Below are 20,010 nucleotides of genomic sequence, written 5' to 3'. Positions count from 1 at the left end.
CTAAGGAGTGCTGATGAGAGCAAGGTAAGTAAAACCTAGTTCATTTCAGGTCTCTCCAAATCCCTGGAATGCAAGAGCCTGGTTATTATCTCGGTTTGTTTGAGGTTGTCATCATACCTATGAATCTTCAGGATTTAAGGTTTAATTCAGTTTGTGTTGTTTCTGGTAACTTTCCTGGGTGAGAGGTATGGTTTTTTTCCCTCTATCGTTAGGTAGTTCTATGAATTTAGCCAAAAGAAAACTACCATGTTCACATTTTTTACTCTAGAGAGCACATGAACAGATTTCCAAGATAACAAACAACAATGGAGAACTTTGAAATGTACATTCAAGACACTGGCAAAGGCAAGGAAAATTGGCAGTTGAAACCTGTAACATTATAATCGTCCAGCCAGATTAGAGATTCGACAACTAAAGTTAGCTATTAGAATGTCATCATGTCTTGCCACTTTCCACTTGCATCAGCACATCAGTCATATATGAATAACAGATATCAGAAACTGGCTGAGCTTGTTCTGCGCAGCTGAGACTTGGGCTCCGGAGGAGGTGCACATGGCAAAACCTTCTCCACCTCCTGCAACAAAAAATCCCGTTGTAATATAAAAATAAATGGAAGGAAATGAAATTTTTTACATTTTAGGGTCATAAAATCAACAGCATAGAGGAAGAAGAGCAACAAATTGTTCCAGTTGCCCCATCAGTTAAGGCTATTCTTTGCCTAATCAACTGTAGATCAAATAGAATGAAAATAGACGACGCATGGTCTTCTTCCTTGATATGATCACAGGAGCCAACAGAAACACAAATAGTTCATCATAGAGTTTTTAAGGAGTTTCTCTCTAAGCCTATGGAAAGTCAAGATAGACTAAATCGATACAGAGAGTACACTGGATATACCATGGGACAATGGCTGTATGCAAGACGGGAAGCAGAATTATGGGCAAAAAGGAAAGTTAAAGCTCGGTGAAGAATGGTGCAGAGAGAACATATAGGAAAGGATATGAAAACAATTCAGGATCTGATTGAAAGTTGCATTTCGATAGATAAGAAGGGTTCAGAAAAAGAATCTTAAGCTCTACTTTCCTAACAATTCCAAAAGGTGCCATCTAAGATAGAAGCCATCTGCAAGAACGAAAAAACGACACAGACAAGGAGAAAGGCTTGGCCATTGTGATAAACAACAGTGAGGATGGTGATGCGTTTGCCAGATAAACCCTGAATCTGAAAGAATCTCGGTTGATATCATTTACTACAAAAGATGACTATAACACAGGAAAAAAAGAGTGGCACTAGGCAAGCATGAATCTTAGAGAAGTAGACGGTACAAAGATAAAGAAGCCTACCTTCTGTCTTCTAAGTCTTTCATTCTCCTCTTCTAGATGATATACCTTGATCTCCAGTTCGTTTGTATAAGCCTGTTTTTCATTTCATCAAAATATTTAAGACCCTTTACACATGATTAAATCAACTATCAACCTGTTTCATGCACAAAAAAACTTCAAAGAAAAACCAACCTGCCTCCTTGCCCTCGAGCGGGCAGCAGATTCCCGGTTCTTAATCATCCTCTTCTGCTTCCTTTCAACAGTCTTCTCAGCTACATCTCCCGAAGCAACCCTTTTCCTCCCAGGAGTCTGCGTGTCCGACAAAGTACCCATCAAAGAAGATGGAGATAAGTTCATTTGGGAATTCGGATATGCTGCATCCGCAACAGGAAGGGATTGCTGAACAGGGTGTCCTTGCATAAAGCCTGTCATCATGTTGTTTTGATATGGTGGCTCCTGCACTGTGGGGTTCTGGAATTGCATCCACTGAGCACTTTCCTGTTGTTGCTGCGGAGCCGACTCTGTAACCACGCCTGCTTTAACCAAGAAGTCCTCAAGAGTCATCTCACCAAAAGGAGCATTTCTCTCTTGATTTTCAGCATCTTTCTTATTCTCCTGTTGTATATTTCTCCATACCTCCTCAACAGTCTTCTTGCTCAGGCTCCTTGACAATGTTAGGCTCCCTTGTCTATGCACAGGTGAGGACCAAGAACCCTCAGTGTCCACACTCTTGAGAAGTTCATCAAGATTCATGCTCCCCAATGGTTTCCCCAAATTCCCCAACTGGTTTTGAACCTCATCAAGTGTCAGGCTGTACAATGAGCCTTGCCCAATCAATGACTCTGGATTTTCTTCTTCAAATGAACCAACTTGAGATCCCATTGGCTGTTTTCCCTTTCACTATCAATCTAATCCAGTTAAACCTGTCATTCATTCCACTCAACAGATCAAGAACAGTTCAAAAATCCATCAGCTTATGTTGCAGCAAGGATCAAACAACAACTTCGTCTAGCAAAAACAACAAAATCCCAGAAAGGAAAACAAATGTATGTGAAAGAAGTGAGCCTACATTATCAGTTGCAAGGCTAGCTATAAATCAACCAGTATGAAACTTAAAGGATAAGTAAATTTTATCCTAAGGACAACAGGAGACAATCCAAAATCCTGACATAGGGAATTAAGACAAGAAACAAAAGAAGCAAGAAATCTAGGAAGTTTTTAAGGTTTTTGTACTTACATTCTGCATGATCTGATCTGAATCTACAGAAGTGACATTTTATTTGGCAGTAAGTAGTGGGGACAGACTGTCACTTCCTAAACTGATCCCACATTCCTATGGTTAGCTGCCTTTTTCTTCTCCTTTTCTTTTTAAAATTACTTTTTTTTCTTAAAAAATTACTTTATACTTTCCATTTTCAGTTCTGAGCACAGTTTTCAAAGCCAGGTGGAAAACTAATTCGAAAAAAAGCATAAATTACCTTGAAACTTACTAGGATAACTTGGGTCAAATGTTTTTATTCAAATCATAATTTTAAAATTCGGTTTCGCTTGACAGGTTAACTTGAGATCCGAATAACCTGGTAATCGAAGTCTTGAGTTAGATTGATCACCAAACCGGATTTAAAAACACTAATTCAAATGTTGTAGTCTCACCTTAAAAAAAATAAAAAAATTCTTTTGATATTGTTCGGACTAAATTCGGCTAAATCATCAATAACTAGATTAAGTCATAAGTTGTGTATTCCCGGATCAACATATTAAAATATTTAATATTATGGTGAATAGATTTTTTTAAATAAAATTTGAATTAAAAATATATTAAAATAATTTTTTAAAAATTTTATTTTATCTCTATATCATCACATAATCATAAAACAAAATAAAAAAAACATTAATTTAATATTTTTAACATAAAAAAATAATTTAAAAAACAGAATGTAATAAAAAAAAAAAAAAAGAAACACCCACTACCGACTATAGTTATAATTGCCTTGAAAAAAGTAATAGAAAGTATATTTTTTTAATCTTATTCAGAAGGGAGAGTATTATGCAGGTCATGTGGTCCAACAACTCCCCTCTACAAGCCTCTGTACTAAAACATATTTAATAAGCTTTTTAATCACATAGTCTGAGTATATTTTTAATCGCTGGAGCATTAAAACTATGGAATTAGAAGCATGTGTTACATTTTACTCTTAGTGATTGTATATTATTTTATTATATGGCTCTAATTTTGTTAAGATAAAGTTTTAAAATGTCTTTTAAATTATTTTTCTCTTGAAAAAACATCCAATTGATGTTTTTAGGTGTTTTCGGATTGTTTTGTCTAATCAATATATATATATATATATATATATATATATATATATATATATATATATATATATATATATTAAAATATATATATTGATTAAGGCAGCAGCAGCAGCAACCCTGGCAAGGTGGAATATTCTTAGTTACAGTGAGGTCGGCAGGCAAATCACACAAACAAACTCATTCTATAGCACATGTTTTGAATATGCATCCGCCGAGGAGGGCTGCACGTGCAAATGTTTCATCGTTCATGCACTGCTTGCCAGTTTTTCTATGAAGCGCACCAAAATATATTTCTTCACTGGAAATCAACAAACAAGTCCCCGATGTGTGCTGTGCTTCTTAATTTCATCCCTTCCAAATTTTTTTATTTTCATCAATGTTGACCTGAACCTATCAACCCTTGTTTTTTTGGTTAGTCAATGCTGTTTGTTTTCAGGTAATGGAACCCATCACCCAACCCATTTATATTAGAAAGTTAATTGCTTCGACACAACAAAATGACACTGTTATTAAATCCGACATAGTCCCATGTATCAATTTAGAGATTTGTAAATTCAAGATTTAATCTGGATTGAGTTTTATATCAAACTAGATGAGAATTGACCTAGTTAAACTTAGTTGACTTGACAAGTTAATTTATGACCTGATTGATTGATGTGATCAAATCTTGAATAAAATCTAGTTTGAATTAAAAAAAATAAATCATAACAACATTGTTTTATTTAAAAAATATATATATCTTAAAATATATTGTTTTAAATTGATCTGTATTAACCTGTCAAACCTATAACGTGAACCTTGAGTTGGATAATAAACCTGATCAAGTTTTATAACTATGCCAAACATCGCTAACTTTAACAAAAAAAAAATAAAAAATAAAAAATTCCCTTTTACAATGTAAATCAATCTACTAGTAATACATCAAATTGCGAATTGGTTCCATTAACTAATATTGATTGGACTTCGATGGAGGAGCAAGAACTCTAATGAAAAATGAAGAATAAGCTCATAGGTGTTATTAAAAGAATTTTTTTCACTTAGCCACACACACACACACACACACACACACACACACACATATATATATATATATATATATATATATATATTACTTGTTTTTGCCGTCTCCAAACAACCAAATACAACTTTAAAATTCAGATATCCCACAGCTAAGATCAGCTGATTTCGAGCTTTAACATGATCTCATGGCTAAACGATTTATTTATTGATTATCACTCGATTGATCCTTTTTTATTACATAATTTAAGAACTGCCGGCATCCTCATTGAGCAGGCAAGCATCTGCTTTAATTGTCTGGTGGGGTACAGCAGGCCATGAGCCCCTAAGAATTTGCATGTACAAGTTCCGATAACATATGGAGGAATGCTTTTTAAACAAGCATGCACGAGACACCAACTCTGTGCCCAACAAACATTTCCTTCTGCTGCTCAGACATGACTCTCGACTTCACAGACAAAGATCAACACGATCACACTACAAATCTTAAATACAACTTGTTTAGTTGTGGTTTTCTAAATAAATAACTATCTTAGTACAGTAGTTGTGTGGATCAATGTAAGGAAACGAGTCTCCATGGCTGATGAATATAAAGAAACGAGTATCTCCATGGCTGCTGAAAGAGTGAGATGATCAGCAAACCCAAAATGGTTAGTGACAGAGCTGCTACAGGGTTCGATAATGGACTTCCTTTCAAGAATGCCCATCAAGTGATCCCTCGTTAACTTTAAGTCTGTTTGCAAAACTTGGAGTGAAGCTTAGCTAGCTAGCTCCTCTTGCCGTCGAACTACGATTTTTCAAGTTTTAGGGTTTCAATTCTAAACTGGAAAACTCTTATATATTTTGAAGAAAAGTTAATATATAATTCATAAATCTTCTCGAAAATAACACACCGACTATTTATATAATAGCAAAAACCAATCTGGTCAATATAGAAAAAAACATCGAAGCCAACTAGGAAAAATAAGTAATTCTGAAAATAATATCGAAAATAATCAAGAACATCATCTTCAACATAATTTGAGGGTCTTTCTCACCTCATCTAGTTATTGCAGCTGACTTTTTATAAAAACAAGCCAGTGGAATCTTGTGATAAAATTTAAACTCGAGCCAACGATTTTATTGGAAATTATGATTGTTTTTGTCGTTCTAAATGTTTGTTTGGTGTATCCCTATTTCTTCTTAAACTTCGTTTTGTATATATAATCCATAAACTTATCTGCAAAACGTTCCATATTACAAACAACAAGCTAAAAAGTATCTCTAAAAAAGCCATTGATTCGCTATAAATCAGCTCATATATATATATATAAAAGGGCGGAGCCAGTAATTTTTCATGTCCTGAGCTATTAAATAAATATATAAATATTTTTTAAGATCAATTATTAACTCATATACATGAATTTTTGAAGTTAACAATAAAGTTTTAATTCAAATACACTACATAAAATATTAAAAAATAAATTTGAAAGTACATAAAATTGAAGTGAAAGTAAAAATAAATTCACTATTAAAGTTACATCCTTCGATGTTTTGTGGAATATAATTTATCTATAATTGAATCTGAATTGATATTGTAATAACCCCTCAATCGGGATAAAATAACAATCTCATGTCAACTGGAAAACAAAGTAATTAAATTTTTTCCCTCTCTCAATTCCTTCTTCCTTCACTTGATTCTTTCTTAGATTAGTATTTTATAAGTTGGACTTTGTAAGTTTACAAAGTTATTCTCTTACTTTTTTTTTTTCTTGATTTTTTTTTATGTTTTTCCCTTACTTTTCTCTATTTCTCTCTAACCTTTTCTTTTCTTTCTTTTTCTATTCTGCTTCTGCCCAGTCGGCAACATATAAAAGAAAGGAAGAGCTGATTTGTTTTATTTTTTAATGGCAAATAACGATTTTACTCTTAATGAGTCATTTTACTTTTATTTGACGGTTTTTTTTTGTTAGCACTACCAAGCTTCGTTCATCCTAAAACTTTAACTATATTTTATTCAATATATTTAAAGATCTCTCGTAAAATTTCAGCTCAATCTTATGGTCGGATTGAAAATTATGCCCAATAATGTAAAACTGATCAAATTGTGATTTTTCATCAAATTTATGAATTTCTCAAAAAAATCTGAAATTTTAACCCAAGCTAAAACATCATATTAGAAGGCTTCACACAAATTTTTAGAATTTTTTGATAACTCAATCGAGAATTACGAATTATTTTTTACATAAAACTAGTAAAAAAATATTAATAAAATCTTAACCTAGACTACAGCAACCCAAGCCCTTAACATCCCTCTGCCCTTTTATATATATATATATATATATATATATATATATATATATATATATATAATGAATGAATTCCAAATAGTTTAAACATTGCTAAAGTATAACAAGCAAACAAGTGACCAGTGAGAATCAAAGCTTATGGAAATGCATATTTCGCTTGATGTTAATGTAAAACTATTTTAGAGATCCCCCAATTTATATATTTTCATTATGTTCTGGAAAGAAATTAATTTATTATTAGTTAATTTTATGGTGACTTATATAATTGAGTATATCTGTTTTTTATTAGAATTTTTTATGCAAGTAGAAGCATAGAGATAGTAAAGCAATCACAAAAAAAAAAAAAAAAAAAAAAAAAAAAAAAAAAAAAAACATATTTGATGAGCAAAAACGGTGTGACCTTAAACTCTAAATTTACAATTTACTATTATGAAATAAAGTTTAATGATGTAAGCCTTTCTAAAGAGGTTTACTGTGTCTGTTGCAGGCTAGAAAAACCAATCTAAACTAGGTTATAATATCATAATTCAAAAATATTATGGAAAATAATATAAAATTTAAAATAACATAAAATAATTTGGGAATATCAAGGGAAAATGAAAAGAACATGACATTTCAAGCCTAATTTTGTGAAATATGTGTAGTGGATTGACCGTCAAAAAAGATTTTATATATAATTAGACTTCATAAATCTTCTGAAATCTTTTGAAATAATTTTAGTATGATTTAATTGTTAAATTAAAAATTATGGTTTTTTTAGCTATTATATTAGTTTGACGCGACCAACTTCCTTCTTAGATCTAGTTTTATTCCACTAGTTCATATATAAAAATATTTGTTAAGGTATCCACATAGTTTGTTTGAGACAAATCTATATTTAATTATGGTAGATCCCCACCCGACTATTTAAAATCTTCAGTTTGCTACATTTAAAAAAAAGACAATGTATCTTTTTTTATGGATAATTAACTAACATTTTGGAATAAAATTTTAAACTTTAAATGTTCATCCTCTCTCCAATCTAGCGTTTGTAAATCTCACATGAATGAGTTGTTATTCAAGGTAGAATGGTTTTTTTTTACTAATATTGTTTGCTTCGCAGATTCATGTCCTTGATGGTTTTATTTCCCACTATTGTTTGCTTCGCAGATTCATAACCTTGAAACAATTTTTTATATAGCAGGTTGAAGCTAGGCTGATTGAGACTTAGGTACCAGACTCCTCATGGAAAACTGATCTAAAAAAAACCCTAATTAGCAGGTCAATTTCTAAGTTATAGTGTAAATAATTTTTATTAAAACTACATCATTTTATTCTTTTAAAAGAGAATCTTTAAAGTTAACCCAATAAATCAAATTACAACTCAACCAGGTTTTGGGACTGTTTGAGAAAACAGTCCAACCCGCGTTTTCAAAAATTTTAATATTTTTTTATTTAAATTTAATATTTTTAAATAAAATTACTTTAAAAAACAACCATAACCAAACTCTCAAACATATCCAACCTAATCAACATATTTTTTAATGTTAAAACCCGACCACTTGGTTTAGCTACTACGGGATAAACATGAAATTGCGCACATATGGGACATCTTCAAACATGGATGCTGCATCCATCAGTATTGATTTTAGTGGTTGGAATATTAAATAAATAGTGATTTTTTTTTATTTTCTCTTATCTAGTTTTGATTTTTAAAGACTCAATTTGTTTATAATATGAAATACTCACCGCGGGGCTTGCGCTTCACGTTGTTTAATGATTGTCCAAGACAACGGTAGGCTTGATAATGCATGGGCCTGATTTGTTATGATTTTTTTTTAATCTTTTTTTTCGAATAAAAAAACTGCCCTAATCATTCTATATAAAGAAAAATCAACGAAATCATGCTCCCAAAAGGTGCAAGTCAAACCAATACTTACAAGTTAGGCCTGGTAACATCTAGACTTACATGTTAGGGCTTCAGCCCACTCCGAGGAAAGAATTTCTACATTGAATGACAACCTTCTCAGTTGTAAAATGCATGCCTTGTGCCGGAACCCTAACTCCACCCACCAATGACACTCGGAAATAGGGAGGCCATGGCATCTTAATCATTCATCCTGGTCATCTCGCAGCCATGCCTCCTTGTTTGAGAGCACTTTGAGCTCCCACGGTGATCAAAATCAGATAGTACTCCCAGCTTCAACCCAACCCATCCAGACTTCACAATCGCATTCAAGCTCACGCATGAGAGTAGAACGGAGTGCAAAGCATTAGGAAAGAAACTCAGATTTCGTCCAAAAACTGTCCCCGTGTCCCGGTCTAAACTTCTGTTTTTTTTTTTTTTTTGGTGGACATGAGAACTGTCTGTACTTCTTTGTCATAACACATTTAGGACGGCAAAAGTGAGAATTCCAAGAGCCTATCGGGTACATAAGGTGCTTTAACGCCGAAGATCCAAATGATGATAACAGGCAACAAGTTTCTGGAGTTCTCAAAAGACAAAGGAAGAAATTCCATGAAAATAATGCTGAAAGTCTGGAGTGGAAAGGCAACGAAAACTTGGGAGATGTGACAGATGTGAAAAAATTGCACATTGAGAACCATATCAAATCCATTCAGGATCAAAATATGAACACAACAGAGAAAAGTAACTAGATCTTTGAAACCTGTGGTAGAACATAATAACTTTCAGCTACCTCGTGTTTTCAGCGAAAAATGTTGTCACTCTGTTTAGTCCATACTTTTTTTATTCATATATTTGTACAAAAAAAGTTATCCTGAATACCATTAATTTACCCTTTCAAGAACAAATTCTCTGTCATTCATAGAACACAATATATTGTCATTAGCAAAATGTAACAGAATGATGAAAATGACGAGTAAGAAAATGCAAACAAACCAAATAGAGGGGCATGATTTCCATGCATGCAGGCACACCAAAAAACAAAAAACAAAATAGTGCACCTTATATTTCCTATTATAAATTGTCAAAGGTAATAGGTAAAATGCTTGACTCGCAAAATTTAACTCAGCTGAACTTAATCAAAATCTAACAGGGTAACTCCATGATTTTTAGACAGGGCCAATGCAATTCTATGTACTTGTGTACTAAGATGTAAAAATAATACTAACAGTCTTCATTAAGAAAATTAGAGAGCTTGATTAGGACTAATTAAAGAACTTGATTAGAACTAATTTATAATCTTCTGACTAATTTGCACACGTTATTTCCTTTTATTAAATTGTTATAAGGTTATATGCAAAATGCTTTCAATTTAACACCACTGAACTTAATCAAAATCTAGCAGGGGTTGAACAGCATGGCTCTAGACAAGGCCTGTGCAATTCCATGTAGTTCTACAATGTAGAGAATTAATAGACTTCATTAGGAGAACTAAAGAATTTCATTATAACAAATTTCTTACCTTTTAACTCCCTTGCAACCACCCATTTTTCTGTGGCTCAGTGATCAGCACATCCATAAAGGCACACCTTGGGCCTCATATGCAGTGGTGTTCATATATGTGAAAGCAAGTTTAATAAAATAACTTATGCAGACTGATCATTGAACGGTGATAGAAACAAATCTCAAGCTTCTCTCAGGTAACATCTCTCCTGGTAACAGAAGTTATTCAAATGTTTTGATTTCAAAACTGGCAAATTTTAGACAGTGGAAAGCATTACCCAAGGGAGATCAAAAAAAGTATGCCGCCTTCAAAAGCATTTGATCTCAGAACTATTTCAAAACATACATGATAACTTTGTCTGAGTTAAACCACAAGCTAAACCACTCCCATACCATAAAAATTAAAAATTTTCTAAAACAAGATGATTCTGATGGAAGGGAGAGGAAGTTCCAATTCTTGGAGAAGTTGTCAAAACCAGTTTTCAATAAAAAAATGTACGCTTCTATTATAGACTATGTGAGTGAAACAATTTGATCAACTTAACATCCCAATACCATGGAAAACCCACAGTTAAAACAGTTCCGCATCATAAAACCACTGCTTCTAAAACTGCCCGGTAAAAAATTGTCAAACTATTTTTGCATCACAAGACAATTTTACAGATTTCTGAATGATCAAATTATGTTAAAAGTTTCAAAAAAATCCCCCTCCCCCCACAATTTCTACCCAACCACGTAACATTACTGCAAGCAAGGTAACGAGGACTAGAGCTCTTAACCTGCACAGAAAGATCACTTCCAGAGAGAAATTATAAGCAGCCTGTGTTACATTATCATATTCACCATGCACATCAGATTGTTTTCAAATTTCAGTTGAGGGTGCATCACAAGAAATTGCACCAATAGATCACAGCAAAGTTCCGGTTCTAATATACATCATTTCAGTGCAAATAGATTCAGATAATAAAAGAGTTGAAAGTATTCATTTCTAATAAACAAAACCAAGTACATTGGAATATTTAAAGAAAAGCCCACCTGAAAAGTAAATAGTTCAAGCAACATGTATTCCTAATGATAGAAATTTCAAAAGACATTTTTGTTCAACAACATCGACTCCAAAGAGTATACAGAACTTGAAATTAGTCAAATTGTACCCAAAGCTTTTAAACCAAATACTGAATCTCAAAATACATATTTTAAAAATGAAAAGGAGCAAGAAATGGAGAAAATAAGTAGAGAAAACATAAACATCATTTGACATTTTAAGATTCTGGCCTTTGCAGCAAAGAGTAACTTTTGGTCATATTTATAAAGACTTCATTTGCATAAGCTCCATAAACTTCAGAAGAATCAGCAGGCCAGTACTTAAAAGACTGATGCACCTATTTGGGATCTGCAAAATGAATGAGAAAACATAAAAAACAATTTCTCAAGAAAAGGTTTCGGGCCAGAATCTTTCACAAATTGGTTAAAAGAATCACGGAAATATCTATTTAAATGCTGAAGCATGTAAAGAGATAAACGTAATTGAATTCAGAGGCAAAAAAAATTTCCTGCGAGTATGGTTCGAACAAGACCTTACTCACCTCCAAGTGGAAAAACTAGTCTGAAAAAAACTGACTACCAGATAAATGTTAGCATTCAAATAGAGCGCATTAAAAATGCTAAAAGTGCATGGATTGATCATTAAATGCATAAGAAGCTACAAAATGAACAAACTGAAAATGGCTTCTTGATGCATAGTGCTACAAACCCTGCAATGCCTCTGTTGCATCCTCCAATCGTTTGGAAAATGCATGGTAAAGGCAGAGTTGTAACTTTCTTATATGATATGAGGGTTAAAAAGCCATAATCAAGGTGTGAAATCACCCAAAAATTCAGCAAGTGCGGAATAACTATTATTATACCTGAGGGGCACCTAGTGACCCATATAAGGAGCATATTGCCCATGTTGTCCTCTCCCAGAACCACCCTGTCCCGTCTGCTGGTTTGGATATCCACCCTGCATAGCTCCCTGATTCGCATAAGTTCCCATCACTCCCGGACTTATGCTCGCCTGGTTCCCATAGGCACCCTGCATTCCATGACCTGCACCAGATAAACCACCCTGATTCACAGCTGCAGCAGACCCCAAAGTCCCAAGCAAATTAGTCAGCCCCCCCAATCCAGCACCCTGAGTTGCAAGCAATGCGGTCAGTGCCTGTCCAAGTGCAGGGTTCAGGGCAGGACCAGCAGCACCCTGATTAAACCCAATCCCAGCTCCAGAAGCAGCCGGCGCCATTAAATGACCACCGCGACTGCCACCACCAACATAACCACCACCATCATTCCTCTGGTAATGCGAGCTTTGCAAATTATGATGTTGCTGCGGTTGTTTCTGAGCTTTCCCTGGTTTCGGCCCATCTATAGCCTTCTGACAATGCAACATATGTCCTTCAAAACTCTTATGTGGCTCTTCCAACGCTTTCTTAGCACCCTCAGAACTCTTATAAACAAACAAACAAAACCCTTTCGGCTTCCCAGTCGCCTTATCAAGCCCTAAGGGTCCTTCCTCGATCTCTCCAAACTCCGAAAAGTAACTATACAACTTCTGCGGATCCAAATCTGCCGCCACGTTACTCACATAAATCTTCCTCAGCGTATACTCCGAAACTGGCTGCTGCGCTTGCGCTGCCGCAGCAACAGGCCCAGCCTGGCCACCACTCGACTGTGGAACCGGACCAATAGACGCCAATTGACAAGCTGTCATCCTATTCCCTATCTTCTTCTGCGGTTCCTTCAGCGCCTTCCGTGCCCCACTCCTTCTCTTAAACAAAATAAACCCATACCCCTTTGATTTCCCCGAAACCTTATCGCACACAGCTTTACAATCCTCAATCTCTCCATAAGGCTTAAACGCACTCATCAAAGCCTCAGCGTTCGTATCCCATCCAAGCCCATGAACAAAAATCTTCCGATGAACTGGATCTTGGTCAGCCACTTGCCGGATTTTCTCCGCAACGTCCCGGTGAGCATCCGCTGCTTCCCGAAGTAAATTAATCAGCTGGTCTTTTCCAAACGGTTCAAGAAGTTTCTCAACCGGCTCCTCATCTTCATCTTCGTCGTCGTTTTGAATCTCCCCAGCTGAGATCTGAGCGTTTTGATTGTTTTCTTCATCAGCTTCATCTTCGTTTTCTTCTTCCTCTTCGACTTCTTCGTATTCTTCTTCTTCCTCCTCTTCAACTTCTTCTACTTCTTCTTCGTTTTGCTCTTCTTGGAGCTCTTCTTTTGGCGGTTCTTGTTGTTGCTGCTTCTTCGGCGGCTCTTCCGCTGGCTCGGTGGATTTGGCGTCGTGCTTTCGTTTTTTAGCCATCGATTCTTTGAGGAGGAAGAGAGAGTGGTAATGATTTGGTGGCTAGGGTTTTTTCTCGCGTCGGCCGATGATAACGAAGGGGAAAAGTTTTTATACATACGAAAAACCTCGAAATGACCCTAAAACTATACATTAAGTTTCGATTTAGTACCTAAACAAAAATATTTTATGTCGAAATTTATGAAATTCTCAATAAAAAACTTCTATCGAAAACAATTTAATATCAAGTTTTATTTAAATTATTATTTTTTGATAAATTAGCTTATAATTAAAATAAATCAGTTTATTCTAAAATAAATCCTAATTAAGAAATAAAAAATTATTCAAGGAAATAATGAAATAAAAAATAAATTAAGTGTAAATTGGTATTATCCTAATAGTTGAGGAATATATTTTAAATTTTCCCTTATAAATATCAAACTGACTTCTTAGATTTGTTATCTGTGGCTTTCATTTGTTATCATTTTTCGTTTTATTTTATTTTTTCACGTAGAATTTTTCATTAATTTGGTTCGCGTTGAAACTTTAAAAAAAAAACAAAATTGATATAGAAAATAAATCCGTACAAGACATGATGGAATTTTAAGGACTAAGGAATTGTCAATTCCTTGATCTAACGCGTCTAACGTAGCTTTAACTTAAAAAGGATTAAAGTTAAAAATCCCGAGGAACTATAATATTATAATCATGAGAAGACAGTTAAAATATTTAATTTTTATTTTATAATATCTCGCTTGTTAAAATATATATATATATATATATATATATATATATATATATATATATATATATATAATTCTTGCATAATCTCCTAGGTTCGAGCCTTAGGAAGCGTTTGGGAACGCGGTTCAACCCGTGTTTCTAAAAAAATAATTTTTTTTTTTGCTAAAATTTAATATGGTTTGTACGTTTTGGATCGTTTTGATGTGCTGATATCAAAAATGATTTTTAAAAAATAAAAAAACATCATTGACATGCATTTTGGCACGAAAAGTTATTTAAAAAGCACCCGCAACCACACTGTCAAACACACTCTTAGTTAAAAACCACTATCTACCATAAACATCTATTTATATGGAGTTCATCCTATTCTAGGCTCCTATTACTTTTGTGTAAATCACCTTGTTATGGATATTTAACACAATACCTTTGCATTGCCTACTTCATCTAAATCACTAACACAAGATCTATGAATCATCTCATTATGGACCTCACCCTCATGATTTCTAGTAACAATATTTGATATAGATGAAAATTAATTATAAATTAAAACATGTAGGGTGAATATTATACAACCGACACTGTTCACCCTCTCATAAAACGCTGTAGATAGCATTGTATATTTTATTTTGGTCATTAAAGTTTTTTTTATGCGATTTGATTTTAATTGAAGGTCAATTGCTTCTGAATGTTTAGTCAATGGGTGAAATTGAAAAAAGTGAGACCAAACTGAAACAAACACAAAAAATAAGTGGTGTGCCAAAGATCGCATGAAAAATTCACTTCAGTCATCGATCTTTAAATATAACGCAATATATACCATTTAGGTCTTTTTAATTTTTTAAAAAATCAATTTTCATACTCGAGTTTATTTGTGCTATTTTTCAGTTTCTGGTTAGATAGATGAGAGAGAAAGGGTTGTCAAATTCCAGTGAGAAGAGAGAAATTCATTCTAAACTTCATTTTCGACCACTAAAATGGATTTTCTTGGTGTTCACAAGTTTCATGAGATAAGATGAACTTCATAATGGTTGTTTAGAGCTTTGATGTTATATGAAAAACCAGATTTAAACTGAAAAAGCCAAAACTAAACTGATTTGATTTCAGGTTTTTGAACTATTTTTTGGCTATTTGGAGTTTTGATTGAATGGTTTCGTGGGTGTTATAAAGGTGTTAATAAAATGTTTTTAAGTTGAAATAACTGAAAATTGGATTTTTAGAAAAAATATAAGTTTTTCTAATTTTTCAACTACTATAGTAGTGACCGGAATTTAAGCTTATAAATTACACATTGTCTATTTCAGCGAGCGACGTGTTTTCTACTTATTTTTTTTAAAAAGGACAGATGACCTTATGTCAATGGAACCACTCTTGTTGTTGATGGAGGACTTTGGCTGAGCCGTCCTCGCCACCTCCCAAAAGATGCAGTCAAGCAGCTTTCTCGAGCTGTGGAAAAGAGATCCAGGAATTCACAAGTTGGGGTTCCATCTAGCAATCTCTAAGTAAAAGCCCTGTAATCATTTGTGCCTGGCCATTAAAACACACAGGTTGTTGATCTTTGTGGGTTTGACATTCTTCCCACTCAAAGCAACAAAATTCAAGTGTAGCCCCAGCTCTTTCCCCTTGAAGAATAAAATAATTGGTTTCACAGCCAGTCTGCAGGTTTGAGATATCTCAAGGTGTAATGGAGCTAATCCATTAGCATTGACAGATTGGCAACCATTCAAAACAAGCACTGCAAGATGTTCCCAGAATGCTATCAATGATGCTTAGTTGTCTGTAAAAATGGTACTGGTGAAACACAACGGGACAGAAAATAATCCTTGTTTTGCCTAAAAGACACCAGCAACATCCAAGTGATTTGATTTGAAGCAATTTGCAGGTATATGCTAGTTCAGAGGAAGAATTTTACATTTTTCACATTCTTTTGACAGGATGTCAGAAATTTCCATGTTCTTCTGTCATGATCATCCAAAAAATTGACAATTGCCTTGAACCAAAAGGGAGAAACCATCGGAAAGTATTGAAAGAAGCATTCATAATATACGAAATATTCTTCAATAATTGATAGGGCCATGATTCAAGACTAACAAGATAAAGCTTCTCCAGAAAGCCAAAACAGCTAGGTAGAGCAAGACATGGAGAGACATAGAGGCGCCACATACAGCTCCCAAAAAGCTCCCATTGACCTAAAACTGCAGCAGAGATGAGAGCGAACAAACTCTCCACAGCAAGAATCCAAAATAAAGATGACAGGGGGAGGGACAATTCCACGAGCAGCAGATGAACTGACGACGCAATTGTCACGACGGCCGATCATGAGCGATAGTAAGGAGTTGCAGATCCAAGAAGACGGTTTGGCAAAGCTTTCGCTGCTGGTAATTCTAGCAGCCACATCACTCGAAGGCTGAGTTGATTCACTTTCTGACTGACTTCATCTCTCTTCCTCCATAGTCAAATCAAGATTTTCACATCCGGCAATACAGAGTGACTCTCAAGTGAAGTCAGATATTCCATACTTCGGGGCAAAGATCACAGGCTTTTACAACCTACGATCTTCAATTTTCGAAGGCTTTTAAGACCTAGCATATCTTGGCACAAACATTCAAGATTTTCACAATCAATAACGAATAAAGTAAGACCCCAAACACCCTATTCCACCCTCTACACTTCTGCTTGGTGGTTAGGTATAAACATCCAAGGCTGATCATTTCAGCAACCCTTCGAATCCATCAGAAAGTATAGAGCTTGCAAATTTTGTAACTTGCAAACAGAATTGGGGAGTCTTGACATCTTTTTATCCCATGAAATATCGAGATAAATGCTTACTATGATGGAAAACTCATCTCGAGACAACGATAATGCAAGATCATGCATCTTGAAGGCAGAGATGAAACCCATGTACTCATAATCTTGGAAAAAACATTTTAATAGCAACATCTTCCAACTTTCCATTTCCGTTTGAAGAAGATTCAATGAGCCCTCGTACCATCAAAAAAAATAAATGCCATCTTTCTCCTTTTCTTAATACAGATTTCCATTCAATTCCATTCCTTGTCGAGGAAAAGCTGCGCACCCAAATTTATCTTCCATTCCTATCGAGGAAAAGCTGCGCACCCAAATTTATCTTTGCTGATATAGAATGTTTAGCGGATTTGTTCATGGGAGGATGGAGAAGCTAAAATCTAAGAAAACATCCCAACGTGTCAAATGAGTTTTTTGTAAAAAAAAATAATTATAATTTTTAATCCTATAATTAAATCGAATCAGCTAATTAAAGCAAGTTGCGGGCAGGAACATGCCTGAATTTAGCCTAAAGATTATATTATTGAATTTTCTTAGTTATTTTTTAATTTCCTTTTTATTTTTCTAGTTGTTTTGAGATATTCTAAAAATGTTATAAATATATAAAAATAATATAAGAATAAATTTTTATTTTTTATAAAATAAAAATGATAGAAAAGTTTCGGTCTCATCTTTTATAAAATCGTAACCAAACGTGTTAGCTTAGCATCATTAAAACGGAGAATAATCCTATTTTTATTATATAAAAAAAAGCCTAATGACAGTGACGTGGCATCATTCTCAGAGACAAAAAGAACCCAAAAGAAAGACCCAATGCGGAAGCGACTAGTGAACAAGCATGAGCTCAGCCAGTGAAAGCCCAGATAAGGCCACTGCTAACAACCCTATAAAGCACCCAAACAGCCGTATCGCAGTCTTGACTTCTCACTTCACCACCACCATGTCCTCCGAGAAAGACGCCGCTCTGGCCGCCGCTGCGGCGCCTCCCTCCGCCGATTCCCCCACCATGTAATTCTTAAACACCGCCTCTCTCTTACTTTAGTTAAGGTAAAATGAATTTGAACCTGGTGATTTAATTTTGACCTTTTTTTTCCTTGCAGATTTGACAAAATTATCAACAAGGAGATCCCAGCTAAAGTTGTTTATGAGGATGATAAGGTACTTATTGATTATCCTTTGATGTGTTAAATTAAGGGTTTGTTTTGGTTTTTGCTGGGGTTAGTAGAGATTTTACCTTTAGTGGAAAAATTTGTTCTTTGTTAAGGGATTGTGTGCACATTGAATGTTGGACTATTGCATGATTAGTGCAAAATTGGGTTTAATTAGAGACTCTAAACACTGATTGCTGTTTATCACAAAGTGGGTTTGCCTGAAAATGATGTTTTTTAATAGGTTTGTAGCTTCAAATTTTGGCAATCTTGATTAGCATGTTATTTTGCCTAGAAAATGATTGTTTAGGTTGTTGGGATCGGCTATTTGTTTTCTGTTTTGATTTTTATTGTCTGTTTCTTTTACTAGGTTCTTGCTTTTAGGGACATTGCTCCTCAAGCACCTACGCACATTCTACTTATTCCAAAAGTCAAGGATGGTTTAACTGGACTATCCAAGGTAATCCTTGCACGCTGTAGATTTCTTGTATCGTGGTGGTTTAGCTTTGACAAATTTCTACATGTGTTGGCTTTATCTTTATGTAGTCGCTTTGTTTTAGATAACCATTTATAAGTGAGCTAAGGCATTTTGTTTAAATCCTCTCACCAGCTAGCTGCATGTGATGAGGCAAATTTCGTTGATGTCTAAATTGCTAAACTTGATGTTCGTGGTTGATCAGCTTAATTTGTTCTTGCACCGAGTAATATTTTTGGATAAGTATGGCTACCTGCATATTTTTAGTTGTTAGTTTTGATTCTTTCTTTGTTTTTGTGCTCTAAAAAATTATTGATTTATGGATTTCACAAAAATATACAGTGTTAGAAATTTCGTGTAGTATGAAGTATTGATGAATGCTAAAAATGAATTGTCTTCTTTGTGGCCATAAAACGGAAAAGGATTTGTGTTTCTCTCTGCGTTGGTAGTCTTGTAGGATAGTGGAATAAGGAGAGAATATTTTCTGCTCTCTAGTAAATGACAGGGCAGAGACAGAACCATAATATAAGCATACTTATTTCTTGTTGAAGAAAAAATGCCATCATCTTTTGTTGCCATATTAGTCCACAAATAAACTACGAAATTCATCATTTTTTTCTAGATTATGACAATAGCTTTCTAATTATACCTTGTGGACTTTCTACATTAGGCTGAGGAGAGGCATTGTGAGATTCTAGGCCAGCTGCTTTACACTGCCAAGCTCGTTGCAAAGCAGGAAGGGCTTGAAGATGGTTATAGGGTTGTGATCAACGATGGACCAAATGGATGTAAGTGGCCTTTCCCTGTGCTTAAAGTGGAACTGCTTCTAATTGAAGCTCAATTTCAAATATTCAAGTGAATTATTTTGGATGCTGTTTTCTTCCTTTCTGAAGCAAGCACATTTTCTTGTAGGCCAATCTGTCTATCACCTTCATCTTCACCTCCTAGGTGGACGTCAAATGAACTGGCCTCCTGGCTAAAGATGGATTTCGAGCACAAGGAGCCAAGCAGCGGGCGAAGATTTTCAATTTATGGCTGTATCATTTGCCTCATTGGGTAAAACCCAAAAACAGATTTCAAGAACCAGTATCTGGCAATTTATCTAAATAATGTTGAAAGATATTGTGATGGAGTTGTGTTCATCAGCTGAGCTACAATGGCAAAAACTTATTTATGGAA

The 20,010-nt window shown here is 34.6% G+C and overlaps 3 protein-coding genes across 4 annotated transcripts; 1 reads left to right on the top strand and 2 right to left on the bottom strand.

Moving 5' to 3' along the window:
- Window positions 1-306: 306 nt before the first annotated feature.
- Window positions 307-2,658, bottom strand: LOC7455880 (ABSCISIC ACID-INSENSITIVE 5-like protein 2). 2 transcript variants are annotated; one of them, XM_024587651.1, is made up of 4 exons: window positions 2,560-2,658; window positions 1,515-2,245; window positions 1,344-1,415; window positions 307-574 (listed from the first exon to the last, which is right to left on the bottom strand). In XM_024587651.1, the coding sequence occupies exons 2-4, from the start codon at window positions 2,202-2,204 to the stop codon at window positions 494-496; spliced, it is 843 nt and encodes a 280-aa protein (XP_024443419.1). In that variant the 5' UTR covers window positions 2,205-2,245; window positions 2,560-2,658; the 3' UTR covers window positions 307-493. The 2 variants fall into 2 exon arrangements, with proteins under 2 accessions (XP_024443419.1, XP_024443418.1); XM_024587650.2 differs by lacking the exon at window positions 2,560-2,658 and having other exon boundaries at window positions 1,515-2,551.
- Window positions 2,659-11,367: 8,709 nt separating this feature from the next.
- On the bottom strand, window positions 11,368-13,760 carry LOC7453742 (UBP1-associated protein 2A). The gene is made up of 2 exons (XM_024587210.2): window positions 12,239-13,760; window positions 11,368-11,724 (listed from the first exon to the last, which is right to left on the bottom strand). Exon 1 carries the CDS (start codon window positions 13,681-13,683, stop codon window positions 12,250-12,252), a length of 1,434 nt encoding a protein of 477 aa, XP_024442978.1. The 5' UTR covers window positions 13,684-13,760; the 3' UTR covers window positions 11,368-11,724; window positions 12,239-12,249.
- Window positions 13,761-17,926: 4,166 nt separating this feature from the next.
- LOC7453741 (14 kDa zinc-binding protein) lies at window positions 17,927-20,010 on the top strand. The gene is made up of 5 exons (XM_002323158.4): window positions 17,927-18,216; window positions 18,309-18,366; window positions 18,727-18,816; window positions 19,502-19,619; window positions 19,744-20,010. The coding sequence occupies exons 1-5, from the start codon at window positions 18,047-18,049 to the stop codon at window positions 19,809-19,811; spliced, it is 504 nt and encodes a 167-aa protein (XP_002323194.2). The 5' UTR covers window positions 17,927-18,046; the 3' UTR covers window positions 19,812-20,010.

The sequence above is a fragment of the Populus trichocarpa genome, chromosome 16, assembly GCF_000002775.5.
Source record: "Populus trichocarpa isolate Nisqually-1 chromosome 16, P.trichocarpa_v4.1, whole genome shotgun sequence".
Classification (NCBI taxonomy): domain Eukaryota; kingdom Viridiplantae; phylum Streptophyta; class Magnoliopsida; order Malpighiales; family Salicaceae; genus Populus; species Populus trichocarpa.
Note: the sequence above shows the minus strand (reverse complement) of the source record. Positions and strands in the feature narration are given on the sequence as shown.